Raw genomic sequence first — 27,989 nt, forward strand, 5'->3', positions numbered from 1 at the left:
CTTTGATAAACTTTATTGTGAATTCCTCACACCTTTAGGAAATGGCCCAAGTGTGGCCTATCAGCTGCGTCTGTAAATATAGTTTTACCAGAACAGAGGCAACAAAGGCGTAAATACGAACTACCTGCCCTTTAGGAAACTGCGGTATCTGTTCCAGAACCTGCCGCAGTTTAACAGATGACAAGCCATCCCCGAGCACCGCCCGGTTCTGTGGTTCTGTACTTTCTCAGCTTGTCCTTCAGTTGGAGCGCTTGGTCCCGGCTTGTGTGATGGAGTCGGCTGTGTTCCCTGGGGTCCGGCCTCCTCCACTTCATGCTAGAGGCCAGCTGTTCTCTTCCCGTTGGTGTTTCGGGATCCAGCCCTGGGCGCCACACCAGAGCTTCATGTGGAGGGTCCTGCCTGCTGTCCTCGGCTTGTGGGGTGGCCACGTCTTCTGCTTCGCTAGACAACGCCTAGGGAGTGGCCAGGCCAGGGGGTTCCGAGGCCCCACAACTAGACGGTGGGGTTCGTTTCCGTCTGATCATTGGCAGGGCTGAGACCTTTCCCACATCAGGTGTGTGGATTTCCTCCCCTGACGTTTCTGATCAGCTTGTCTACGGGATTGTGTGTCTCCTGACTTGTAGAAGTCCCCTGTGCCCTCTGGGTTCTTGTTCCTTGTTGGTTTTATGTCTGACCTTTCTGTTGTCTTAAGGAGGTCTGTCCACTCATGGAAACATCTAACTTGAACAGTTTTGTGAAGTCAGTCCCCTCCCCAGGTCAGGGATGGGCCTGTCTGCCCCGTGGCTCCTCTATAAACCCAGGTCTGTGACTGGGCTGGCCCTGAACCCACATGTGTTTCCTTTGAAAATTCAGAGATAATGGGAGGAGAAAAGGGGGGCTGAGGACAGCAGGTAGAGGACAGAATGTGGAAATTCCAGTTGTTTTCCAGGTAGAATGGTTTCCATTCAAATACTTCTCGCAAAACTTAGGTAAGAGCAGTAGTTGCAGAAACAGCCAAGGACAAGGGGGAGCCTCCGTGTGGGGTCCCAGGAGAGATGACACCCAACGGGAGGAACGTGGTGGTCAGCTCGGCCCTCCCAGGTCCTGCTGGAGATGCCCGGCTCTGCTGGTTATGGAGGCAGGAGGGGACCTGGCAGGTGGCGCTGGGACGAAGGACAGGAGCCTGCAGGTGTTTCCCCAAACAGCGGGAGGGCGGGCTGGGGATCCATGGGGTGGCCATGAGGCAGCCCCGGTGCACAGGCTCAGCCGCAGGGTTTCAGACCACCGAGTCCCGCGCCAGAAAGGTCCCAGGGCACCAGCAAGGTCCCAGGGTGGACGTGGGCGGGGCCTGCCTCCTGCAGGGCCACAGCTTGTCACAGCCATGGGGACAGGCCTGGAGTGGGGGGTAGGAGGGGCTCTGCCTGCAGCTGGTTGTGGAGTCACAGGCTCTGTCCCCAGGGATGCCTCCCACCTGTGGCCCCTGCAGAGGGCGTGGGGCAGGGGGACATCAGAGAGACCCCAGGATCAAGTCAGGACCGGGAAGCTGAGCCTGCCCTGAACCCAGGCATACGTGAACAGGACTGCCCATGTGAACCTCACCCAAGTCCCCGGGGTGGGTCAGCCACCTCCTTCCTGCAGTGGGGGGCCAGGGTGGGTGGAGGCCCCTCAGAGGACCCCCTGCCCCCATCTCCCTGGTGACCAGTGAGACAGTGGCCAGCGGATTCCTTTCGGGCCCCTCCCTCCTCTCAGCTGTGGAACAGAAGCTTGGGGTCCCCAGTGCAGGCTGGAGAGAGCCGACCTGTCGCCCCTCCCACAGGACCTCACAGGGGGCGTGTTTGAGGACAACCTGAGGTCGCTGAACCTGCAGGAGGGCCGGGACTTCCTTCACTTCAGCTGACAAACCCGTGGCAGCTGCTCCCAGGTATGTACGAGGCCCCCAGCAGCTGCAGCCCAGGGCTGAGGCCAGCAGGGAAGGAGGGCCCTGGGGCCCCCACACGGGGAACATGCATGTGGGGGGGTGGTGCCCAGACGCCCCACAAACTCCACTCACCAAGAGAGTGCTCAGTGTTTTTACCAGGCATGTTTTACGTGTGGCCTACACCCCACCATGTATTTGACACGTGTCCACACGTGTGTACACACAGACCAAGGCCCGGAGCAGCTCCTCTGCTCGGGGCAAGGGCTTGGCTGCCCATCACGCGCTCCTCAGCCTCCCTCGCGTCATTGGCACCAGCAGCTTGTACTCGTCACTCCTGGCTCCCCACGGCCATGAACCCCAGTGCCCGCCTCGTTCCCAGCTCTGGACTCTGTGGAGTCTGGGCCACGTGTGGCTCTGTCTGTGTGGGGTCAGCCTGCGTTAGAGACGTGGGGCTGGACGAGGCCCCCTGGGGAGAGGCTGTGCGCTGACACTCCTCTGGTGGGGAGTCGGCCCCTCTGAGTGAGGCGGAGACCTGGGCAGGGGAGGGAGAGGCCCGCGGTGCCTGGCAGGGGCCGCGGGTGTGAGTGGGCATGGGAGCTCCTCTTTCTCTGGTCGGTCCTAAGTTGGAGGTGTGACCAGAGCTGGGGAAGGTGGCAGTTCTGACCACGTCTGGGCCACTGGGGGCCAGTGGCCACAGCAGTCCTGTGTTGAGAAATGGCCTGGCACTGCCCATTTGGTCTCTTCGTCTCAGGAGCCCAGTGGCTCTTCCCTGAAGGTGATGCTGGTGCCACTGGGCTTCTCCTTGATCCAAGAAGAAATCATCGATGTGTTGAGTCATTAGTGTCATCGATGCCGGAGTGAGTGATGACTCCCAGGGATGAGGGCCCTGCCCCAACAGTTCACCTGAACGAGGCAGTAACTCCCGGCTCCGAGGAGGGTCAAGGGGGCTTGAACAATCAGGAGTGGCTTCGTTGTGAAGCCACGTCTGGGTCAGAATTCCCAGCCTCGGTGATTAAAGCACTGGGGTCTCTGTGTGCAGAGGGTCTTGGGAGACCCTTCACAAAATAGAAAGGAGAACTGGTGTTCTAGCCACAAGGCTCTAACACCTTCTAAAATTGTGTGTTTTCATACTGCTGCTACTGTTGTCAAAATTCTATGTGCTTTTGAAAATCCACACAGTAGCTGTTATTCTTTTTGTTACATGGTCACAGTTTTCAGGAATCTGCCTGAAGATGTTTTTGTCATCACAACTGGGAGGGGTACCCACCGGCTTCTAGGTTGTTGCTAAATATTCTGCAACACACAGGACAGTTCCCACAGCAGTGACTCGACTCGACTCGACAGCGTGAAGACTGGAAACCAGCTGTGCGCCGAGGAGGACTGCTGTACCACAGGGACCTAGTCTGCGCTTACCAGGAGCGGTCCAGCCGAGGCGGGCTGAGTCCACCGCGGCCTCCACGCGGCCCACGAGAGGCAGTCCGTCCTGTGGCCCAGGTGCAGCGGCACCGTCCTGGCCCGACAGCTGTGCCTCACATGTTCTCACCCGTCCGTCCACATCTCTTCTGCGCCCAGACCTCACCCTGTGAAGCAGCAGACGGGAGGGCCCGACCCTCCCAGCTCTGAGACCGGCCACACAAGTGCCCAGGTGGGGAACCTTTACACGCACTGGCCTCTGGACAGGCCCGCGTGGGCGCCAGCCTGTGTGGAAAGAAGCCGCCTGTCTTTGCTTCACAAACCCTGAGTGTGTACCCGACTCTGAACAAATGGAAAAAGGGTACAGACCATGTGGTTCCTCCACGTCCTGGAGGTTACACGCTGGCACGGTGGTGACGCTGCCGACCACACCCTGTTTCAGTCCAGGTTTGAGCTACTGTCACAAGTCCCCTGTGTGGATGAAACTGGTCCCTGCAGCATTCAAAAAAGTGTCAGCTCTGAACAAAACCACACAAAGGTAGGTGACTTGCGATGCCTGTGTGCACTGGATGCTAGAACAGGGTGAGGGGGGAAGACGCTCCCCACACGACCCCTCAACAGCCCTCTGCAAAAGGACCAGGAGAAGGCAGCCACTCTCAGCCCGAGGCATGGCACTTTCTCTGCGCTGTGATCTGACATTAAATGTGAGTCTCCTAGAGTTTGTCAGTGGGTTAGACCGAGCCCAGCAAGGCCACAGCGGACGTGGTAACAGGACAGCCATGGGAGGCTGCAACCGGTCGTCCCAGGCCTGTGCTCCCGGAGCACCCCTCCCAGTGAGTCTCAGCATGGGGCAGGGGTGGGTGGGGAGGGACCCTACACGCCCCTCTGGTTCCAGCTCTCCGACCAGACATCCCCGCCGACACCAACAGCAGACACAAGACAGGGAGCTGCTCAGCAGGTAATTTTATTAAACGCGGGTTGGGGATGAGGACAAAAGCACCGACAGGCCAGGGCACCCGGGCGCAGGACGCATGTGAGGAGACGCCACCTCCAGGTAACAGACTCTGGGTCCCTCGTACGCACCAGCCAGGCCGCCATCCGTCCGCATCTTCCCTGTCAACTGTGCCCGGGCTTCTCCTGGCCAGGCAGCAGGCACGAGCTCAGCTTCCAGGACCAGCCTCAGCGGACGGCAGGCTGCGGAGGACACGGGACAGAGTCAGCCGGTCAGTGCTGTCTCCCCAGCCGTCCCTGCGCCCCGCTCCCCCGAACGTGCCAGGAGCCCGTGGGCAGTGAGTGGGTGCGGAGCGGGACTGTGCTATCCCCACAACTTCACCATCTTTGCAACATTTTCCTAATAATGTCGAAAGCACGTTTCCTCAGGAAGCCGGTGGTGTGCCTGGCCATCACACAAGGAGGCAGAATCAACCCTCAGCCGGCCGTCATCAGCTGCACCGCCTGGGGACTGACCAGTGCTGCCCCCGCCCCACATCTGAGGGGGTCCTGTGGGGCCCCCAGAGAAGGCCAGGCAAGGGCCGTACCCTTGTACCACAGGCGGGGGTGGGGGAGACTTCACCTCAGGAATAACTCCGCCACAAAGAGAAGAAATGGAGAGTTAAAAGAGCACAGTGAACTGAAGGACAGTGACGGGAGCGGTGGCTGAGTAAAGGCACGCCATGACCGCCTGGGCCCTGGGAAGCGAGCGCAGCACAGCCTGAGCCCCCTGCACGGTGCCGCCGTTCCGAGTGTGGTACATCGGGAAGGAACGCCGTCCTGATGGGCAGTCCCTAACAGAACAGCAGGAAAACTGCAGGACGTTAACAGAAGGGGAAGTGAAATGGTAAAAATGTCATTAACCACTGCAAATGAAGACAAGAAAGGAAAGAAACAGGATTGAAAAGAAATCGGCAAACTAACCCAGTAAAGCCAAAATCACATATTAAATCCAAGTGGATAAAACACTCAAGTTACCATTTTAAACTGGATTAAAAAGAGGTAAGACCTAGCTACTGTTTATAAGAAACTCAAATATAAGAACGTACACAAACTGGAAGTGAAATAATGAAGAGATAAACTACATGAACACTAAGCAAAAACTCCGCTGTGGCTCTCAACATCACACCAAGGAGACCTCAAGGCATGAAGCATCATCACAGATAAACGAGAATATTTACACCGACGGTCAGTCTGCCAGGAAGACGTCACAGACTTAAAACATGCAGGCACCTGTAGCGAGTGAAAGTGGCTCAGTCGTGTCTGACTCTGCAACCCTGCTGACTGTAGCCCACGAGGCTTCTCTCTCCATGGGATTCTCCAGGCAAGAATACTGGAGTGGGTAGACTATCCCTTCTCCAAGGGATCTTAACAACCCAGGAATCGAACCAGGGTCTCCTGCATTGTAGGTGGATTCCTTACCAGCTAAGCTACAGGGAACACATCTTCAAATGCATCACAGAAGTTGAGAAAACTAAAAAAAGAAATTGAGATTTTTCTCAATCAACAAAATGCCACCAAAGTACAGTCAGGCATCTGGGGAGCCCTGTGCAGTGCATTTAAGAAAAACATACACAGACTGAAAATCAGTCACCTTTCTCAGCCCCCACCCCAAAGTTGGGAAACGGAAAGATTAGAAGACGAACTTAAATGGTGACTGACAAGCAGCTGGCGGCTGAGCATGACGGGACACAAGGGCGAGAAGCCCTGGCGCCCTCTCCACGGAGCTCGCTCTCCCGTGTGGTTCCCAAGGACCAGGACCAGCTCTGCTGCAGCAAATGCCTCACACTCCGCTTACCTCGCTCCTGTTCCCCTGAAAGGCTGGCCTTCAACAAAAACGTACAAAATACAAAAAGGCAAGAGAAAGCAGTCTGAAGAGACAGTGCAGATGTGAGAACCAGACTCAGACTCAGAAATGGCAGAGATACTGCAACTATCAGACCAGGAACTTCAAACAACTAGGATTACTACACCAAGGACTCTGGTGGACACAGTGGAAGCTACGCAAGGACAGACAGAAGGGCCAGAAGCCACCAAGTCTGTGAATGAAACAGATGCCTCCAATGGGCTCATCCTAAGGCCAGACATGGCCAAAGACATAATCAGTGAACTTGAAGACAGGTCAACAGAAACTTCCCAAACTGAAAGGCAAAGAGAAACAAAAATGGGGGAAAAAAATCCAAGAACTGTGGGAGAATTACAAAAAGACATGCAACATCTCTGCTCCAAAAACCATAAAACACTGAGGGGTCCGTGGATGGAGACACCATGTTCACGGTCAAGAAACTCAGAGCAGAAAACGTCACTTCTCACCTAACGGACCTTCAGGCTGCAGGCAACCTCGGCCAAACTCCTAGTAAGTCTATCCTACAGGTGTGGTGGGAACCCGAAGGCTGGGAAGAGAAGACGACCATGAAGAAAAAAGAATCGTGAGACTGAGATAATTGGGCACCAGGACCCATTGTGAGATCCCAGACCCCTCCTGCATCTTGAGGACCGAAAGCTGCCTCTGTGGCTGAAGGCTGGCTGGCTCATGGATGGACAATCTGGGAACAGAGCCACGCGTATGGCCTGATGCCACCACGCAGCCAGGAGTGGGCTGATTAGGCAGATCATAGGTCCAAACGTAGAAAATAATACATCAAAGCTCTTAGGAAAAAGACTGTCAACCCTGGAGGAGGTCGAGATACCCAAGCAGGATCACGTTAAGTCGGATGAGAAGGTCGTCCCTGGAGGAGAAGACACTTGCAGGACACATGTCTAGAAAAAGGCCCCTGAAGACAAAAGCAGAGAAAGATGGGCAACCTGGAGAGAACACAAGAGGTCTGACATGCAAGGAAAGACAATGTCCAGACACCTCAGATCTCAGACGAGGTCGCGTTCCCGTCACCAGGGAAACCAGGGAATGCCCATCGCGGACAGCCACACAGCCCTGAGCGCGTGCGGGGAAGCACCGGTCACTCTGGAGTCTGCTGTCAGCGCTGCCCACCTGAGTCCTCTGCCTGGCGTGTCCACCGGAAATGGGAACTGGTGCCCCAGCAGCCTGAGGCGCACACCTGGGGTGGTCAGGGCAAACACTGGGGCGCGTGGAGACCTAGAGCTTCGACGCCACGCTCTCCTGCACACACGTCCTTCCTCAACCACCTCTCCAGAGCCAGGGTTCATGCCCAAAGTCAGAGGGACACAGCTGATGGGGACAGGAGGAGGGCACGCCCCTCCCCAGGGTCTCAGCTCCTGCAGGACCCACAGACTGAGAAGAAATAAGAGCCCTGATTCTCTGCCAGGAACACACAGAATACTCTCAAGTCTCCCAAAGACACACTAGCTGCAAGAGCAGGTCGGAGCCCTCAATGTCAGGAAACCGCAGCTACTAGGCACACACGCCATGGAGGACGGCGACCTCGGCAGGTGGACGGCAGCCGGCCCTGGGTGGGACAGAGTCCCGGAGTTGGATGGGTGTCCAGAGGGCAACGGACACAGCGGAAGGCTGCTGTGCTGCTCCAAGGGCGAGAGACTGGGGTGCTCAGCGGGGCAGTCCTGGGTGCTGACGCGCCACAGGACACACGAGACATGCTTGGCGGGGGGCAGCGGCAGGAACACCGCCCATCGCTCAGGACGGCCCAGGGCTCAGGGTCGAGAGGCTAGGACAGGCAGGGGGTGGGTTCATCCGGTGGGGTGGGGGGCAGGTGGGAGAGGAGAGGGTGGGCCTCAGCTCTGCCCCCATCCCACAGGCCTGCGGTGCTACCTCCTGGGGTCCTGAAAGGGATCGACATGGAACGTGCGGCTCAGCCTGGAATGTTCTAGACCCTGGAGCTCAGACCAGGAGCTCACGGAGCCATGTCTGGAGGTCTCACAAGGAAGGGACCCCGGGGCCCCCAGGTGGCCTGAGGGGCAGGGGATACCTTGGGGACCAGCTGCGGCCTCGGCACGCCCAGGAGGTCACAGAGGCGGTTCCGCTGGGCTCTCACGACCGGGAGCTCGGCGTCCCTGGGAGGAGAAGGCGGGGAGCAGTGTCAGTCATGGGGACGGTGCACAGGGTAAACCTGCCAAGATCTTCCTGGGGTGTGCAGAAACCCCAACGCCCGAGAGGAGGTAGAAATCAGGAAAAAGGATGCCTCACCTGCACTTGCACAAGGCCCTGCTCCTTCATGCTTTCTCAGGGAACCCCAGAGGATAAGCTCCCCCAAACAGCGAGCCCCACGAGGGGCCCTCGGCCCCCCAAGAGCCCCACCCAGGGGCCAGAGCCAGGAAACACCAAGACAGCAGGGAGATGGGGGCCAGGGCACAGATGGGTTTTATTTCACTTTGAAAGCTGTTTACTTACAACTTTCATTAAAAATAAAAATTTAGCAACACCATAAAACTGGCCATGTTTTTCTTTTGTAATAAGGTTATCCTTAAATCCTCTGGAATTTTTTAACAAAGGAATTCAGTTACGAGACAGGTACCCCTCTGCCCTGAACTGTGAGAGGAGGAAGGCAGGTGTGGGGAGCTCAGGGAACCCTGGGGCCCGCCGGGCGCTGCTGGCTTCACGCCGCCCTCCCTTCACTGTCCTTGTCAAGCATGGAGGGCATGCCTCTGTGCTGTTATCACTGACAACATCACAGACGTGTCCTCTCCAGCGCTCGCAGAGCAGAGGCGTCCCGTCTCCTGGGGCCATGCTTTCTGCTCTGGAATTTTCATCGCGGGGCCTGCAGCATGTTCACCGGAATGCCCTCCTCCTGAAGACAAGTGTCTCCCGAGGAAACCTCAACGAGGCCCTAAAACCAGAGGCCCTGCCGTCCTTCAGGGCAGCTGGGCCGTCAGGCGGGGCGGGAGCCGCATTGATGCTTGGTCTGTGTACAGGGCTCGGCCCTGCAGGAACGTCACTGTTTCGAGGGAGGTCCATGTGAGGACGTTATGCATGTCCCTCCCTCATAAGCAGAGTGAACTGACCTGGATGGAACCCAGTGCTGGGGGCCCCTCACTGCTGCTGCCTGAGTAACCTCTGACCTTTGGTTCTGTGCCCAAAATGGGGATGCGGAGAGTGGTCACCTTGAAGGAGCATGTGCAAGTGCCTGAGGGTGCACGCATACGTGTGAGCATGTACATGTGCGCGGTGCCTGGAACGGGACAAGCGTCACCTGCGTGTCATCCTTCGGTGCTGCCTGCTGGACCCATGCTCACGGGCCACCCCTTCCCTGCTTCTCCATCAGCGCCTCCTTGCTCCACTCAACACTCCTCTTTCAAACCTGTCATCCAAACCCATCAAGAGTCAAGGAGCCAACAGAGATGGCAGGAAACTGCTTAAAACAAACCTGCAGCCCTGACTTGGAACAAGAGGCGACCCTGGGTGCCTAGGAGGGAGGTGAGTATCTGGGGTGGGAGGGAGATATTCTTCCTGGCTCCCTCAGTCTGATTTCTGAACATGCCCACATGTGCCCTTTCCAATAAAAGTGACCAAAGGCCAGGAGATGGCCCTCGTCTGAAAAGAGTTGAGGCCTGGAGGCTCCTTCTCTCCTCGGGGCCACGGCTGACACACGTGGTGCGTCCCCACGGAGGGAGACACTGTCTGCCACACCACACCTCCCTGCACATCTGACGCCACAGTTCAGGGGGCAGGAGCTGCCGTTCTGAAGTGATTTCAACCCCAATAAACTGCAGAAAGGGTGCCCAGAGCCATGACATGATCAATGGAAAAGTGGCCACAGAGAAATAAGAAGTTAGCCTCTAACCGATCTGTGCTCAGAACAACCCAACTTTTCACTTTAAAAAAATGGTATTTGGGAAAAAAAAATGGTATTTGGGAAAAAATAATTTCACTTCAAAAATCTTCCAAGCTAAACACCCCAGGAGGCTCCCTTTCTTCCCTGATCCTCTTGGGTGTGAGGAAGTGAGCCTGCGCGACAGAAACACAGACACGTGGGTGAGGAGGGGTCAGCCAGACACCACTGCCTCCTCGTAACCCAGAGCTGAGCCGAGGGCTGGAGCCCCTCCTCCTTCTAACCTCCGGAGGCTTTTGGGAGAGACCCCGACACGCTCCGGGGGTCCCACTCGCTGAGGCGCTGCACCCGCCGTGCTCCCAGAAGGCCAGGCCGCACTCACCAGGCTGTGCTGCTGAGCACAGCCATGACCTCATCCAGGACGGCGGCAGGCATCACGTCGTAGGTCAGCACCATCTCGTACACCTGGCTGGCCGTGTTCTTCCGAATCTGGTGGGAACGAGAGCAGAGCTGACGCGACCCTGCCTGGGAGCAGGCAGCTCCTGAGGGCCCAGAGTCCCAGGAAACCAGGAAAGGCTGGCTGGGCAGACAGCTAAGAGGAGCTGACCTTGGACCCCACTCAGGATCCGTGGCCACAACCACCACGGCCGCCCCGCTCTGCCACGCCCCCCGGCGGCGCTTGTCAAGAGGAGGCCACACAGCTTCCAACATGTCCTCGCTGAAATGCTGCGTTAAAGCCTGCCCCGTGTCAGGGCAGTCCTCTCACTCGTTTTCTTGTCTACTGTGCCTGGTGGGGACTTACTCCACGGAACAGGAGCTCTCAGAACCCCCAGGCCCACCCCAGGGGGCCTGGCCAGCAGGTCAGGGCCTGAGAACCTGCATTTCTGATCATGGGGAAAGGGGCATCCAGTGACCCCCACTAGGAAGATGTCACATTTGGGTATCTCATCTGCCAAAGGAAGAGAAGACTTCCCAAGAACCTGACTCTGCGGTGGGGGCTGTGGGGCAGGTGTTGCCCCAGGTGGGGGTAAAGCCACTCAGCTTGGGCCTTCCACACCCACTCTCAGTGGGGCACCCAGGCGCACCTGCAGCCAGGATCCCAGGGGGCAGGGGGCCCCCCGAGTGTGGGCGTTTCCCTGGCACCCAGGCCCATTGCCTGGGGCTCCGGGGGAACATTAGGACCTGCCCCAGGGGCCAAGCTCAACCATCACACGGCAGCTGCCTCGTCCACCAGGCCCAGGACGCCCCGCCCACCGCGACGAGGCCCGCCCTCCACTAAGGTCCACTCGCGCTAACACCGGGAAGCGTCAGCCCCCAGCACCGATGCGGGGGCTGGGACAGTGGGCCCCGGTGTCCACAGACGGGACCCGGGGCTCAGACACTCACCACAGGGAAGGGGTGGCAGAGCAGGAGGAAGAGCTGCAGGAGGACCTTCCTCCTCACGTCTCCGGGGAACTGCACCAGCCCACAGAACCTGCAGGGACCCCACACTCCAGTGAGTGACCCAGGACGCCCCAAACCTTCACTTCCCGGGGCGGGAGGGGACCCAGGTTCTGCCTGTGAGGACCCCCAGGCCTCAGGGCCGTCTCCCTGCAGGGAGGCAGCCCAGGTTCAGCATCACTTTCTGTCGGTGGGGCGTCCAGACCTCCAGTGTCAGGGAATCGAGAATTTTTCTATGACAAGGCTCCCTGACCCAGTGCCCAATGACCTGTCCAGGAGGCTGGTCCGAGGGTGGGCAGGGTGTGGCAGGGCCCCCCTGCTCTGCCAGGAACACGGGAACATCAGAACACACACCCCCAACCCTGTGCTCTCAGCTGCTGGGCCGGCCTCTCCCCTTCCTGCCTTAATAAGTTACTTGGAACTCACACTGCGATGCTCGACCGCAGTTTCTGGACGTCTTTGGACTTCTTGATCTCTTCCTTACAAAGCGCAAGCAGCTTCACACAGAAGGGGTGACTGAAAGGAGAGCAGAGGACCTGGAGGCGGGCTTCTGGGGAGCATCTGCCGATGGTGGCCCCCAAAGACAACTCACCCCGGGGGTGCCCACCAGGGCACACAGCCAGCCCCTTCGCAAGCACAGCAGAGGACAGAGACCCACTGTCCTGTGCGCGCGACAAGCCACCTTCCCCACGGCCCCGCCCTGTCCTCACGGCCCCACAACAGGAGGGCAGACCAAGCCCTGGTGGGGCCTCCAAGTAACAGGAACACCCAGAACCCCAACCCCACTGCGAGCCCAGCCAACGTGGGCCATGGCAGCACCAGGCTCAACCCAGGATCAGAGGAGGACGACTGCACCATGACCGGGTCCCACGGACTCCTGGGTCCAGGTTCCTGGAGGGTCAAGGAGGGACCAGAGGCATCCCCCCACCCCCAGTTCTGCCTGACCGAGGAGAACATGTGGCCATGGACCAGCGTGGGTGCCCATGAGAGGAACGTGCTCCCCTCCAGCAGAGCCGCAACCCCAGGCTGGTTCTGGACACTGAGGTCCCTCCCGTCCTCAGCCTACATGGCTGCTCCCCAACTCACATTCTTCCTGGTGTATCTGCTCCCCCTCTGCTCCCCTGTCCCTAACAGTGGGGCACCGCTAAGGCTCTGCCAAGGCCCTGCTCATCCACGGTCCTACCCCGGCCACTTGTCTACACCTGCCCCCCCCCCCCCGCCCCACTCCGTGACCTCATGAGATCACATACTACCCGTTTACTGAGGACTTTCTACTGAGTTCCAGCCTTGACGATCCATCTCTTCTGGACGAGCTCTATAAGCACCTTAAACCAAACATTTCTGCTATGAACCAAATGTTCATGTCTACTATGTTGAAATTCTAATTTGGAATGTGGGGATATTAGGAGGTGGGGCCTTGGGAGGCTGACATGGAGCCCATAGGGGATCAGTGGGCTAAGAGAAGACGTGGTCTCTAGGTGGTCTCTCTGCCACTTGAAGACACAGGAAGACCACGTCCCTCTGCTGAACTTAGACATGCAACCTTCGGCACTGGGAGGAATGAGTTTCTGGTGTTCAACCACCCGGGCTGTGATACTTGCTACAGCATCCTGACCTGCTAGGAGAGCCTTCCAGCTCAACCTCCAGGCCTCTCAGGTCCACGGCGGCTCCAGCCAGCCTTCCTGCCTGAGAACACCGCGCCCTCCCAGGGGCCAGCCTGGGCGCTCACAGGCCTCCTCGGCGGCCTCGTGCCCCCACCCCCACAGTGACCTGCTGGCCAGCTGCTCCCCTCCAGCACCAGCAGCCAGGAAGCCCCCAGCTGGAGGCGAGCCTGACGACTTGGAGTGCTCCTTTCTCCTACCATTTCATTCTGAAAGTTTTCAAAGCAGGAAAATAAATTAAGACTGAAACAGAACACTTAGCAAGTACAGTCGTGCAATATACACAAGGATCACATCCCACAACCAGTGGGCACAGCCCGTGCACGCACAGGCTACTGCTCTGACAGGAGGTGTTAAGAAACACGCTGGGATGCGCCACCAACAAATTAAAGGAGAAACCCTTTGATGTTAAAAGAGCACTTGAGAGTCTCAGCGAAGACGGAGCAAGAGGGACCAACCAGATCCACTCCCACCTGGAAGAACTGACAGTGAACAAAACTCACAAGACGGCAGACTGCAGAGGACAGGACCACTGAGGCCTGAGCGGCAAAAGACGTGAGCCTGCAACCGCCCAGCTCCCTGCCTGCGGAGGGGATGCGGCGGGCACACAGAGGGGGCCTGGGCAGAACCCGCTGCCACCCTTTTTCAAATTGCAGGCCAGAGGGCCCAAAGGATTCTCCCGAGCCCTGCTCAGCATGAGGATGCTGCCCTGGCTGTGGAAGAACCCCCAGAAATATGACCCTCAGCCTAGGGGTCACTATCAGCCTAGGGGGAGCTCTGAGATCAAGTGACCGAGAGCAGAGACCTCAGGAGTGGGAGAAAATGAGCCCCAGATGCCAGAGCTGCAGATGGGGAGGCCAGCACCGCAGCGGCAATGCCCTGTGCTCGGCAGCTAAGCAGCCCTGAGCCCAGTGGAGAGGGATGTGGCCTCACGGATCCGCTCCCTGCGCCCGCCCCACCGGCCTCCCAGTGGCCCCACTCTGTTTGAGGTGGGCTCTTCACCTGGACCAGGTCCCAGCACCATGACCATCACAGGCCCTCTGTGACCCCCGTTCACCATCCAGTCCACCGTCCACCGCTGTGCTGACTGCAGGCCCCCGTCAGGGTCAACGCTCCACCTGCTGTTTCCTGTCCGGACAGCAGGAGCTCCCAACCCCCATGGGAGCAGCTGATGCTTCTTGGTGGCTCTTAGAATGTATATAAAAGCTGACCCTGAACATACCAGGAAACTATCTCCCAGAAGCCTGATCTCTGGATCTGATCACAGTTCTCTGAAAGGTGAGCCTGAGGCTGAGCCACTGAGGCAGCACTGAACACAGAACACAGGGAACACTCACTTCTCCTGGGTGGTGAAGATGTCGAAGCACCCGTTGGCCAGCATCTGGTCCAGTGTCTTGAGCAGCGGCACAGACACCCTGTGGGGAAGGCAAGTGTGAAACACCAGGTGTCAGAACAGTGGAGGGGCAGACCCGCGCACTTGGGAAACTCAGTGCTGCTGACACGCGGGCCCTCCCTGCACGGCCAGCAGCTCAACCCCAACCAATATCCTGGCAGGACGTGCAGAAACGACAAGCCAGTTCTAAGGCTAATGTGCAAACACCAAGGATGAAGGCAAGCCCACACAGCTATAGGAAGAATGCACAGACTTGGAGAGCTAGCACCGCTTCATTTACATAATCGTGGCAGAGCTCATGTGATCCTAGTGTGAAGACCAGCAAATACGTCCAGGAACAGAAGAGTCCCAAGCTGGGCCGCACACCCACCATTTCTGAGAATGATGCAAAAGCAACGCAGTGGGAAGGTCTTTCCCACACGTGGAGCACCAGGGCATCCACAGGCAAAACTGGGACATAGACTCCAACCCCACACAGACCTGAGGTCTGAACGGAACACTCAAACTATGAAACGTCTAGGAGAAAACCTAAGAGACAGTCGTGTAGCCTTGAGTCAGGAGAAGTTTCTTAGATATGATGACACAAAAAACACAATTCATAAAGGAACAAGGATACAAACAAGTTGATCAAACTGTAAAATATTTGAGACTTTTAGGAGTCTTAACAGAGAGACTGTTAGGAGTGTGGAAGACAAGCTAGAGACTGGGAGGAAACGTGCAAATCACATCTCACAGAGGACTCGTCCAATGTGTGTAAGAAAACCTCAAACTCCAGCAGCAGGTTAAAAACAAGTACCCAGTTAAAAAAAAAAAAAAAGAAAGGTCAGAAGATCCAATAAGACACCTAACCAAAGATGCTCTGCAGACAGCCAACGAGTGCCCAAAAAGAGGCCCAGCACCCTCAGTCAGCAGGGAAGGCAGATCACAGCCACAGCAAGACACCGCACCCCGTCAGATCAGCTGAAGTGAAAGGACCGACCAGGCCAGCTGTGGTGAGGATGTGGGCACCCAGATTTCTAAGTGACGGAAAGCAGATGAGTGGCTGCCTTGGGGCTGGGGGGCCACAAGGGGTGGGGGTGGGGGCTCAGGAGGCAAACTGTGGGTGACAGATGTGCTTGGTTGTTTCATGGTTGTTGACATGAGTCACAACTTCTCAGACTGCACTCTTTATGTGCCTCTCGTTAGGTATCATCTACGCCTCCAGGGAGCTGCTCCCGGAAAGAGCAGAGCGCCCCGGGTCGAGTTCCTGTTTGCCGAGACTGTCTGACTCCCCAGGAACAGGGCCTGCGTGAGGGGTGTGCAGTCCAGCCACAGTGACCGCTGCCCGGCCGCCCTGGGCCAGCCAAGCACCGAGTCCAGGAACAGCCCTCTCAGAAGGTGCACGAAACATCCCCAAGTCTGCAGCCAGGGCTTTGGGGTCTACATTCCATCTTCTTGGGAAAGCAGTTAACAAAATGCTACAGCAAAAACGATGAGAAGACCGGTCGCTTTCCAATTCTGGTGGTCACGGTTGTGTGTGAGCCACATGTCGGAACAGCGGCAATGATGTGGAGGCAGGTACAACCAGGAAGCACCACAGGCCAGAGCCAGACAAACTCTCCTGGGCTCACAGCCTCTGGCATTTTACTTCCAACATACACAGCCGGCTCAGAGGGCAGGCTGTGAGGGGCTGGGAGGTGACGGCCAGACCCGGGGACGCATGCTTGGGTCATGCCCTTGCTGGGCTGTGCCCACCTTACCTCCCCACAAAATCCTGCTGGGCAGTGAGACCCTGGGGGTCTGAGAAATCACTGTGAGAGCACCAGTGCTCACCTGTCGTTCAGAAGGTTATCCTCAAAGACCTGCAGAAGGGTCCCGCCGAAGTCCTCCAGGGCTGCCGGGTCATTCTGAATCTCCTTCATGTACTCAAAGAGGCCCTGTGTTGAGTACCTAACCTGAAACACAGAGAAGTGTTCTCATAACAGGCACAAGACCACGCTGCTCCCAGTTCCCCCTCCCCCGGGCTGCCTGTGTGACAGACTGGAAACATCTGCTACACAGCATGGGGATCCGGCAGAGGCTGTCCAGGCCAGGCGTGAGGAGCCCATTATGGGCATGCAGACACCCCTATCAGGGAAATGGTTCTGGAGGCAACCCAAGCCCTCACACACTGTCACTAAATTTGTAAGCACCACTACTTAAGATGCCTGGCATCTGGGCGACCACTGCTGCTAGGGAGCAAAAGCGAAGGCACCTCCCCTCAGGATAACACCAAACGCCATCATACAACCAACACCCAACAGGTGAGTCCTCAGGGAGGAGTCAGCAGAGCAAGAAAGCAGATGCAGGCCTCCCTCCGACAGCAGACACCGGCTCATGAAACAGAGTGTGGGAGGACAGTGGGCAATGATTATTAAAGGAAAATGCAATCATGAGATGAATGTGCAAGGAAAAAGCACGAGAAACATTGCAGATCAAACAATGTTTGGTAATATACAATTACTGAAACACCAAATATTCATGTGTTTGAGCAAGCTCCAGCAGACAGTGAAGGACAGGGGAGCCTGGCGTGCTGCAGCCCTTGGGGGTCGCAAAGAGACACAACTGAGGACAGAAAAACAGTGACAAAATATTCACCCGTGGGAGGGAACAAGCAGGCTACACAAAGCTGCAGAAAGCGGAGCAACTTCAGAGAAGCAGGCAGGTGGCAAGGACAGGCAGCGAGCAGGGAGGAGGGCAGACAACCTTCCAGAAGTGACAGAAACCACGAATCCACTCAATCGGGGCCAAGGGATGGATGAGAGGCGGGGAGGCGGGGGGGTCAACAGAACAGAACGAACCACCAACACCACACACAAGCAGGGAACAGGAACCTGGAGAGACCGACTGGGGAACTACGGGGCCCTCACGGTGCGGGGGAGTGAATCCAGACCCGAACAAAAGCCAGGGAGCCGGGCTGCCAAGCTCCTGCCTCATGTGCTGTCAGGTCAGGGGAACACCACCCCCCACCCCCAGCAGAGGGTCCTGAAGGAAGGAGGCAGCGCTCCCTCACGGGGACGCCCACCCAGGCGCCTGCTCACCGTGGACTCGGTCAGGCCGCCCACGGACACGGCCAGCCCCAGCAGCACGTGGTAGCGGTAGGCAGGCAGCCCCAGGAGGCGGGCCATGCGCGGGAAGGCCTGGGAGGGCGCGCCCCAGTTCACGGAGGCCACGGCGGCCCTGCAAGACAGGAGTGCGAGCTGGAGGGGCTGCCCCACGGGGAACAGGGCGGTCCCCCCGGCCCCGGAGCTGGGCCCCGTACCTGGGGAAGAGCCTCTCCAGCTCTGGCCGGGCGGGCACATGGGGGATGGCGGGGCTGTCCGCGTGGAGCAGGGCCAGGAACACGCGGGCCGCGTGCGCACGGAACCTGTCGATCTTCTCGCTCGCCTGCTGGGCTAAGCAGCACATGAGCCGCTGGCAGCTGCAGACCAGAGCCCAGGGTCAGCTCGCCTGGAGCCCGAGAGCGGGCACCTGGGCCACCCCGGCGGCGGGTGGGACGGGACCTGACAGCTCGGAAGCCCACGCAGGAGGTCAAGCAGTGAGCCTGACAGGACTATGGGCTCAAAGAAAGGGAAGAAATGGAGGAAGAGGCATCTGCAGCCAGAGGAACTGGACCGGGGGGCTGCCGAGGAAGCCAGCCCGGGTCTCCTCAGGGGCCTCGACAACAAGAGCAATGGAGGGGGCACGGTGACCCCAGGCCAACAAGGTGCCCAGAGGTAGCCCAGTGTCCGGGGAACCGACGGAGGACAGGATGGCCAGTTCCCAGCGGCAGCAGGCCCAGGCACAGGGGCCCTGAGGTCAGGAGCTGGCTGTCCTCCAACAGGCCTGAACCCCAGGAGAGGCCGAGCCAGGGGCAGGGGCCCTGGTGTCGGGAGGGAGGGAGGGCCCGGGCCGCCCCTCTCCCCACACAGGGAGAATAGACTCACAGGGGGGCCTCGATCAGCTCTGGCTGGTTCCGACCCAGCAGGAGAGTCAGGTCCATCAGGCTGGTCATGGCGGCCTCGCGGACCCTGCAGAGACAAGGAGGGGTTGAGGAGCCGGCCTACTGCCCCAGGTGCTACGTGACCACCAGTCACTCGGTAGGGCCAGGCTTAGGCGCCCTCAACCCGGGGCAAGAAACACGTAGGAGGCTCGACAAAGGCTGCTGGCAGCCTTTCTCCGAGAAGCTTCTCTCACACACTACCTCAGAAACACCTGTCTGACACCCGAACACCAACGGCCAGGGCCCAGAAAACTCTCACAAGGGCACAGAAGCAGCGCCGGTCTCCCCGTGACCCTGATGCACAGAACATGCCCACTCTGCAAAGCTGGTTTGTTTTTTTCCCCTGGCAAAAAACCTTTTAAAGGCTTTTTGGCTTTTCAAGAGATAAACGTATGTAGAACAGCTCCTGTTTGCTGGTCTAACTCCAGAGTGAGAGCACCATTTCAAACTTGGGACAAAGAACACTCAGCGCAGCTGGGCAATGGGGACCACAAACACTGCCCCACATCACCAGGGCCGGCAGGTCCTACACGCCCGGGCACCCACCCTCCCGCCAAGGAGTGAGCACCACCCAGGAGGCAGCACACACCATCACGCAGTCAGAACAGACCCTGAGCAGCCGCCCACACCAGGCGAGATGGAGACCATGGCTCTGCACTCAAGACAGGCCCGCTGCCTGCTGCAGGGCCATCAGCGCCCTCTGGAAGGACGAAGGAGAACCACGGCAGAGCCACACGGCACACAAAAGCAGGAAGAGGGGCCCCGTGTCCCAGGCAGACATGTGAACCCCAGCCGCAGTCAGAGCACCGTCGCCCACACTGCCCTGGGAATCAAGGGCCCAGCCTGGGTCAGAGCAGCGCCATGGACGCCCCACCTCTGGCCTTGGTGGGACACTCGAGAAGAGCCGCGGACGAGGACGGCACGACCACCTCACCATGCCCCCACGTCCCCACGGCTGTCGGTCGTGTAGTCCTTCAGACAGTCCAGCAGCGTGCAGTAAATCTGGGAGACGTTCTCTCTGCACACGGCTTCGTCCGGAGGCCCCTCTGCCCGCACACCAACAGTCTGGCAAATCCTAAAATTAAAAACGTGTGAAGCCCAGCTAACGTCTGAGAATCCCAAGCAAGCTCTCCTGCCGTTCTCATCATTTTGGCTGGATGTGTCTTTCCTGATAGGATGCCCTCAGAACAGACCTGTAACCTCAGAAGCAGACTCGGTAATGCTCCCGCACTAACGTGATGCCGAGCGACACTCTTCTCCAAGCCACACCTCTAGCGTCTACAGTTTCAGGGCACACAGGGGGCCGTCTGTGGCTGGTCCCTTCGACCCCGCCACCCACAGAAGGCACAGCATGGGGCTCGTCAGAGAAAGGGCAGCCCCTGCTGACATGCATGTGTGTGACATACGTCAGCATTCCCTCCACACAGGCAACCTGGGGCCATGGTCATGAGCAGAACACTTAGCCCCAGTCCCTGAGCAGGCCCACTGTCCCCAAAACCCAGAGGTAAGTGCACTACGGGTTTAAGTACTCATTATAATTATGACAAAACTATGAGTTTTGTCTATGAGTTGACATGTTCTCGGACAGTCCTCTGAAAAGAAAAGAAACTAGAAAATAAAAATGTTTGCCTCAAAACAGATTCAGCCCCTGACACACGGGGCTTCTTACACAAACTGCTGTGAACATCCCTTCATGCTCGGTTGCTGGCTTTTGAGAGAACAGAGACTTTGGGGAGAAAAACCGTTGGGGCTCACCTAGAGATGGCCTTCAAGGCATCCCGCCTGGCCTCAGCAAAGCTCACGTCCTTGGGAGAGATGTGGGTAACGGCCCTCAGGCCTGCTAGAACCTGAAAAGCAAAGACAGACCTGCTAGCCTGAAGATGCATGCACCGTGCATGCAAGTGGAGACCTGGGCTGGCACCCTGCACCCAGAACACAGCACAGCATGGCCGGTGGCTTGTCCGGGTGGACCACATGCCCTGGAGAACACACAGAGCCCCGAGTGGGGTAGGGGTGCCTCCAGCCCTTCCCACGGCTGGCTCCTAACTACCCTCCTACCCACACCCCCATCACCGGCACTCAGGCAATCTCTGCCAGTCTGCCTCCTCCCTCCAGGGCAAGACCCGCACCCACGGCCAGCCATTCCCTCCCGCCCCCTGCCTGGAGCTGGAGCCCTCGGCACACAAAAGCGCCCAGCTTCTCACATCTTCACCAGTTACTTCTGGAGTGACAGTTCTGTTCTAAATGCAAGGTGTTTCAAACAGAAAAGCCCTGGGCAGGGTTTGGATGGCCTGTTCCCCGTCTTGACACCTAAGCTGGTCTGGTGCCTTGGATCCCAAGGCGTTGGGGGCAGGGGAAGGCAGCACAGGTGAGGGGCACGTGTGTGCAGGCACCTGGCCACAGCGACGGCTGGGAGGTGGGCCGGCAGGACCGTGACTGACGTGTGAGCCGAGGGAAAGGGAGCGTGAGGGGGAGGGCTGGGTGGGCTGAGGCCGGCAGGGTCTCCTAGGTCAGGGTATGAGGGGAGCTGACGGGTCACCCCTGAGACAGGCCAAGGGCAGTGGAGCTCAAGGGCAAGCAGAACCCCGCCCCCGGCCACGCCGGAGCACAGGACCCCGCGCTGGGGAGAAAGGGCACCTCCCCACAGAGGAGCTCTGGGGTGGGAGGCCCAGCACCCTTCACGTGGCCACGGGGGGGCAGCCTTCCCAGACAAGGCTGGAAACATTTGCTCCTAATGCAGAAAAGGTTGGATGGCACACCACAGCTAAGTAAAGGCCAGGTGTATTTCCAGGAGGCTGAGGCTCCCTCCTCAGCCAAGGAGTCAGCTCCCCCGAGTCTCCTCAGGCTAGAATGTTCACCAGGCTCTCAAAGACCACTCGCTGCCCTGGGTGTTCCCCTCCCCTTTCTTATGGATGCACACGCTGGCCTGCAGGAATCCCTTCAGCCTACATACCCCACTCATGTGTCTGGCCCCACACGACCCCCGCCCTGCTAGGCCAGCCTCACCTGCCTGAGTCGGCCCTTCAGGAAGAAGGCCGGCAGGGCGCCCAAGGCCAGGGCACAGCCACAGCGAGTCATCTCCTCAGGGCTCTGGAGTTCGGAGAGATACAGCTTCACCAGCTCCTCTGAAAAGAAGGGACCAGAGCGTGACCACTGCTGTCCAGTATCCACAAGACATACTCCTCAAGTACAGGCCAGAAGACGAGCAAACAGTGCTGAAGGAGGGAGGGGCCACTCAGACGCCCAGAGCAGACGTGCTGTCAAAGCAGCATGAATCAAACAGATTGAAGAAGAGAGGTTTTCAGTAGGTGCTTGTAAGATTTTCATAAGCAATTTTAATACACAATTTCACTCCTGGGAAAATAAAGCCAACAGTTTTACCAATAGTCAACACAGTCAAACTTCTGTTTTTTATTCACTAAGGACACAAATGCCTTCCTCAGAAGATGAGGATACTTCCTCAAAGACCAAGAGCAAATGTGGTCCCAAGAGGGAGCCCCAGGGCTAGGTGCTCAGGGGCAGCAGGGGTGCAGGGGCTGCTCCGCACAAGACGCCCACCGCTGGTCGGGCAGAAACGGGCAGTGCAGTCAGTCAGGCTGAGAGAGAACACAGGGCTAGGAAAGCAGACCTTCCCACACGGGAAAGGCCAGTCGCGGGAACTAGAGAGCAACTGAAACAGAGGTTTGACAGGGAGACGCAGGAAAAGGGGGCTTCCCTTGTGGCTTGGCTGGTAAACAATCCTCCCGCCATGTGGGACACCCGGGTTCCATCCCTGGGTTGGGAAGATCCCCTGGAGAAGGAAAAGGCTGCCCACTCCAGTATTCTGGCCTGGAGAATTCCATGGACTGTATAGTCCATGGGGTCACAAAGAGTCGGACACGGATTGAGTGACTTTCACTTTCACAGGAAAGGGGGCCCTGAAGCGATTCAAGAATTCAAGGAAGTAAAGTGGAAAAACCACATCTATTCTCTGAAAAGGCAACTCAGAAGGTCAAGGAAGGCCAGACACCCTTACTCTTTACCTACCACAACCAAAGAGGTTCCTGTCATCACTGCTTACATTTCAACACAGCAAGACTTCTATAATGTGTATGTGAAAACCTTAGATCCTCATATATTAGGGTAGGAAAAAAAAAACTGGAATTCCACTTGCACGGACACTAAAATGACATCTTTGGTGGAACTTAAAATAACACACTTTAGCTGAAACATGAAAATCCTCTTTCTAGATGTGGAACCTGCAGATACAGAGGACCAACTGTGCTATCTCTTTATGCAAAACTGCATATGGTACAAGGACACAGTATAACATCACTAATTTGGAAAGTCTATCAGAAGAGCAAATGACAAAGTATTTTCTAACTTTTGAAAAAATTCACAAAAAGTAGATTTAGACTACTGCATACATGATTCCAGATGTACAAGTTGGATTTTAAAAAGGCAGAGGAACCAGAGATCAAATTGCCAACATCCACTGGATCATAGAAAAAGCAAGGGAATTCCAGAAAAACATCTGTATCTGTTTCATTAACTATGCTAAAGCCTTTTACTACATGGATCACAACAAACTGCAGAAAATTCTTAAAGAGATGGGAAAACCAGATCACCTTACCTGCTTCCTGAGAAACCTGTATGCAGGTCAAGAAGCCACAGTTAGAACTGGACATGGAACAGACTGGTACAAAGTTGGGAGAGGAGTATGACAAGGTTATATACAGTCACCCTGCTTATTTAATTTATATGCAGAGTATATCATGTGAAATGCTGGGCTGAATGAATTACAAGCTGGAATCAAGACAGCAGGGAGAAATATAAACAACCTCAGATATGCAAATGGCAGAAAGTGAAGAGGAACTAAAGACCCTCTTGATGAAGGTGAAAGACGAGAGTGAAAAAGCTGGCTTAAAACTCAACATTCAAAAAACTAAGATCATGGCATCTGGGTCCATCATGTCATGGCAAACAGATGGGGGAAAAAATGGAAACAGTGACAGACTTTATTTTCTTGGACTCCAAAAATCACTTTGGAGAGTAACTACAGCCATGAAATTAAAAGACACTTGCTCCTTGGAAGAAAAGTGATGATAAACCTAGATGGTATATTAAAAAACAGAAACATCACTTTGCTAACAAAGGGCTGTATAGTCAAAGCTATGGTTTTTCCAGTAGTAATCTATGGATGTGAGAGTTGGACCATAAAGAAAGCTGAGCACCCAAGAACTGATGCTTTTGAACTGCAGTGCTATAGAAGACTCGAGAGTCCCTTGGAGAGCAAGGAAATCAAATCAGTTATTTAGGCAATCAACCCCTAATATTCACTGGAAGAACCGATGCTAAAGCTGAAATTCCAATACTCTGGCCACCTGATGTGAAGAGTCAACTCATTGGAAGAGACTCTGATCCTGAGAAAGACTGAAGGCAGTAGGGGAATGGGGTGACCGAAAATGAGATGGTTGGATGGCATCACTAAATCAGTGGACATGAGTTTGAATAAACTCTTGAGAGATAGTAAAGGACAGGGAAGCCTGGCATGCTGCTGTCTATGGGGTCACAAAGAGACAAGACTTAGCGACTGAAAAATAACCCATGATTCTTCCATACTTAAAATAATTTTTAAAGTGTTTCATGTATTTTTGAAGTAACTATAATAAATATTCTGTAATATGATACAAAGGAAAGCTACAGTGCCATATAACATGTAAATACAAAGCTTTTTAATATGAAACTAATACTCCTGAACTAGACACTACAAATAGGACCATGTAACGTGTCAGATGAACTTCAGCTTAGAGGGTGGTTCTGGAAAACCCAACTGACACAAGGACATGCCACAAGACAGTTATACCGACACTGTTCATGGGGGGAGGAGACATTAACACATAAGCTATTAACACATGAAGGACACGTGCCAGAAAAGCATTGTCGTGAGTTACAAAAATTCTAAATGCACTTAACCATGAAATAGAAAAGTCAATGAAGTAATCACTGAATGAACAGACTCCAAGGAAAAAGCATAAAATCAGGAGGATGTGGGGAGGCAGCAGAAGTGGACAACGCTGAGCTGACAGAGCCTGGGGAATGAGTGTGGACAACAGTCCCTGATAATGAAGGCTGGACCCCGAGGAAGACCAGGGACAGGACAGAAGAGAGGTCCCCACAGAGACATGGAGCCCAACCGCAGTACTGGGAGCCTCCGAAGTCCAAATCAGGGGAAAGTGGACTTAAAAACATAATTTAAGAAAACACTACTGAAATAAGAGTTGATTCTACAGTAAAGTGGTAACATCCGGGAAAGTGGACCCCACGTGGCCTCAGAGAAATCTGGCTCCAGGTAAGAATGGCATGGGCTGAGGAGGGGGCGGCGTCCTCACGGCCTGACGCCCACTCTCTACCCTCCAGGCCTGTCCACACTGCGGCAGGAGCGGCAGGCACCCCACAACCACCCAGCCCCCAGCCCCACTGGATGCAGGGCTGAGTGCAGACACCCACTCACCCTGCGCGGCAGCCTCTGCCTCCCCAGGCTCCCGGGCGTGGTACTCACTGCAGAGGGCGGCCAGGGCCGACACAGCCGCCTCCTGAAACGGAGGAGACGTGAGTGAGCTGCAGGCTCCTGGTCAAGGAGCAGCCAGGTGGCCCTGCGGTCAGGCCAGTGACTTGGTTTGGAAGACCCAGAGGCTGAATGACATCATCCTTTCTGGTATGTCTGCTGGTCATTGTCATCATCGTCAGTCAGATGTGGTCATAAGTTTAATGTTCTCTGCAACTAATACACTGGATATAAAAGTTACTTCCTCCATACAGTGCAAATTTCAGGTCTTTCCATGGGAAAGGCAATGATGAAATGTGGCATTTTATTCTTTCCCAGCTGAAATAATGATGGAAAAGTGTGTTAAACACCAGAAGCAGTGTGGCAAGGCCCCCCAGGTGAGCCACGAAGAGGCCTAGTATGGAGTGGAGTTGGGGTCCCAGGAGTGCTGGGAACAGGAGTGGCTGGACAGAGGAAGGGCTGACCCAAGGCTGGGGCACCTCAGGGGCAAAGCGCAGGAAGGGGGCTCACACCACACAGACGTCCTTGGCCCCTCCTGTAGCCTCCACAGTGACTCACCTAAGCCTTTCTCCATCGTAAAGACCAAGTGGGGCAAACGCTGGGTTCGTGTGTTCATCCCAAGTAAAAGTCGCTCGGTCATGTCTGACTCTTTGTGACCCGATGGTCCACAGAATTCTCCAGGTCAGAACACTGGAATGGGTAGTTCCCTTCTCCAGGGGATCTTCCCAACCCAGGGATTGAACCAGGGTCTCCTGCATTACAGGCGGATTCTTTACCAACTGAGCTATCAGGGAAGCCCGATTCTTCCCAGGGCTCCTTCAGATCAGGGAGCTCCAACAGGGGTGCTGGGGGAGGGGTGTCCTCATACAGATCGAGGAGCAGGCCAAACCATGATCACGACTGGTGTGAATCAACTGTGGATGTGTTTTTAAAAGGAATTCTGACACTGATCATGAAGAACTCAACTTCAACTAGTAAAACTACCTGGGTTCTACAGAACGATAAAGTTACTTATGAAAAAAGGGATGAGGACTGAAGATATGTTCTATTCACCCAACAGAAAAGCTGAGACACAGGAGGCTGGAAAGCTATAAGAAAGACCAATATGTACTTCCACTCCTTCATCCTCCACATCAAAGCCTAGTTGTTATCAATACCCAGGTTATTATCTCTGCACAGGGGTAGAGATTGCAATGCTGCTAGTCCAAAGTTCACCTGTCCTGAGGCAGGACAGTAGTGGCCACTGGGACTGGGACACACACCGCACACTCTTGCTCACTTGACATGATTAACACTGACATCCTGTCATGATTCTAGCAGTTCGCTCATCCACACGTGAGCATCACAAAAGGAGCCTCCAACCTCACATTCTACAACTCAATAGGGAACACGTTTGGAAGGCAAATATAATTAATAAAACTAGAAACAATAATAAAAAGTTTAAATATTCTGGTCAATGATGGCTGCTTTAGTTGTCCTGATCATAAATTACATAAACAATATCATTCAGAATTCCAAATATAACTACTGGCCTTTATCAATCATGTTGGTCTACAAAAGGGACTCATAATGCCCAGAGACCTTTGAAACACTTAAATATTTCTACACAGTGCAAAAGCCAGAGAGCCCTCGCTTCCCACACCTTTATACGTTGTCGAGAGTGACTTGAAATGAGGTGGAGATTTCTCAAGGTGTCGTTTATCAGCCACTGCCAACCATCTGTCAAAGAAACAAATTCATTCAGCTAGTAAAGAACATTTGTATCAAATTAAAACCACCACCACACAGATCTTCTACCTCTCAAGTCAAAGTAGACCGTGACCTTTGAGAGGAACCTGCAGGAAATCTGAGGTACACGTTCTCCAGGTCGAATGAAATTCTAAAGGCCTTTGCCCTCTCCACCTATAGGGGAAAGTCTTCTTTCTGCTGTTGAAATGTGCAAACTGTCATGATGGGCAAGTTTTTGTTCTCCTACTACACCTGTAAGCTTCAAGTGGTCTTTGACTGTACTTCTTCCCTGAACAATCCCCCCACCAATAAAAACCAAACACAAAATTCAACTAGATCTCATACTTGGAAACAAACACTAAATCATTTTTTTCTTTTTGCTCAAGTTACAGAATTTCTGAGGCTGTGGAGCAAAAAGCCAGCACAGCCCAGTAGAGGCAGTGACCCCAAGGCTTTTCCTACTGCCTCTCTGTGACCAGCGGCCACAGAATGTCAGAACCTGGAGAGGCTCCAGACCAGCGCCGGGGCCTGACTGCCACCCCTGGAAGAGCCAAGGCAGCTTCTGGCTCTCCCCTCGTCCTGCGAGAGCCTGCCCCTCGGGCTGGCACCGCCCAAATGGGAGAGGAATGGCCGAGAGTGCCTGGTGCTGGGCACGGCCGTGACAGGCAGAGCCCCAGTCGGGAGCCCTGAGGAAGGAGCAAGCCCCTGGAAGAGAAGGGAGAGTCTCTGCTTCTGTGGGGAGACTGTGGGGACGCTCCCTGGTTACAGCGGGCTCTTAATAACAGCAACTTCAAAACAGATTCTAACAGGATGGAGTTTACCATCCACCTTAACAGGTCGGTCTTCACTTTTGAAGTTCTGGAAGAAAATGCCATGCTGTGAGTCACTGGAGGAGAGATGCACTTACCGATCACGGCGTCACCTCTGAAGGGCATTTTGGAAAGTGCCGAGTTTTCTATTAAAATGCATACTGGGAAGAAAAAGGATGAACGCAATGTCATTTCCCCAAAAGTGCCCATCTCAGCACCCACCTTGACGCACCTGAGCCCAGTGCTGCCAACACCAGCCTTCCTGCCCCTGCCCCCTCAGTGCTGGTGTCCGGAGGCAAGCCCCCAGCATGTCCTCTGCATCAGACCTGGCCCAGGCTCGGGGGCAGTGCCAGGACCCAAGAGCAGCAGCATCAAGCCGGTGCCCTCGGGGAACCCTGCCGAGACAAGG

At 55.7% G+C, this 27,989-nt stretch overlaps 2 protein-coding genes across 8 annotated transcripts in view; one reads left to right on the top strand and one right to left on the bottom strand.

The window, feature by feature from the left end:
- B3GNTL1 (UDP-GlcNAc:betaGal beta-1,3-N-acetylglucosaminyltransferase like 1) overlaps positions 1-9,010 on the top strand; it is a 106,995-nt gene extending 97,985 nt beyond the window's left edge. For 5 of the 7 annotated variants that reach the window (XM_043905095.1, XM_043905097.1, XM_043905098.1 and 2 more), the window contains 2 exons: positions 1,796-1,900; positions 3,204-6,138. In XM_043905095.1, coding sequence (XP_043761030.1) covers positions 1,796-1,876 — 81 coding nt within the window. In that variant the 3' untranslated portion in view covers positions 1,877-1,900; positions 3,204-6,138. Of the gene's footprint in view, positions 1-1,795; positions 1,901-3,108; positions 6,139-8,031 lie in introns of those variants that run through there. The other 2 variants (XR_006341345.1, XM_043905096.1) reach the window with 2 other exon arrangements.
- Positions 4,259-27,989, bottom strand: part of TBCD (tubulin folding cofactor D) — a 142,752-nt gene continuing 119,021 nt past the window's right edge. The window contains exons 24-39 of the mRNA XM_043905093.1: positions 27,679-27,741; positions 26,686-26,762; positions 24,990-25,071; positions 21,503-21,621; positions 20,252-20,343; positions 19,431-19,571; positions 18,441-18,524; positions 17,777-17,935; positions 17,556-17,694; positions 16,309-16,430; positions 14,441-14,518; positions 11,869-11,958; positions 11,389-11,476; positions 10,385-10,491; positions 8,203-8,287; positions 4,259-4,504 (exon numbers count right to left, since the gene is read on the bottom strand). Coding sequence (XP_043761028.1) covers positions 4,490-4,504; positions 8,203-8,287; positions 10,385-10,491; positions 11,389-11,476; positions 11,869-11,958; positions 14,441-14,518; positions 16,309-16,430; positions 17,556-17,694; positions 17,777-17,935; positions 18,441-18,524; positions 19,431-19,571; positions 20,252-20,343; positions 21,503-21,621; positions 24,990-25,071; positions 26,686-26,762; positions 27,679-27,741 — 1,541 coding nt within the window. The 3' untranslated portion in view covers positions 4,259-4,489. The remainder of the gene's footprint in view (positions 4,505-8,202; positions 8,288-10,384; positions 10,492-11,388; positions 11,477-11,868; positions 11,959-14,440; positions 14,519-16,308; positions 16,431-17,555; positions 17,695-17,776; positions 17,936-18,440; positions 18,525-19,430; positions 19,572-20,251; positions 20,344-21,502; positions 21,622-24,989; positions 25,072-26,685; positions 26,763-27,678; positions 27,742-27,989) is intronic.

Source organism: Cervus elaphus, chromosome 5 (assembly GCF_910594005.1).
Source record: "Cervus elaphus chromosome 5, mCerEla1.1, whole genome shotgun sequence".
Taxonomy (NCBI): domain Eukaryota; kingdom Metazoa; phylum Chordata; class Mammalia; order Artiodactyla; family Cervidae; genus Cervus; species Cervus elaphus.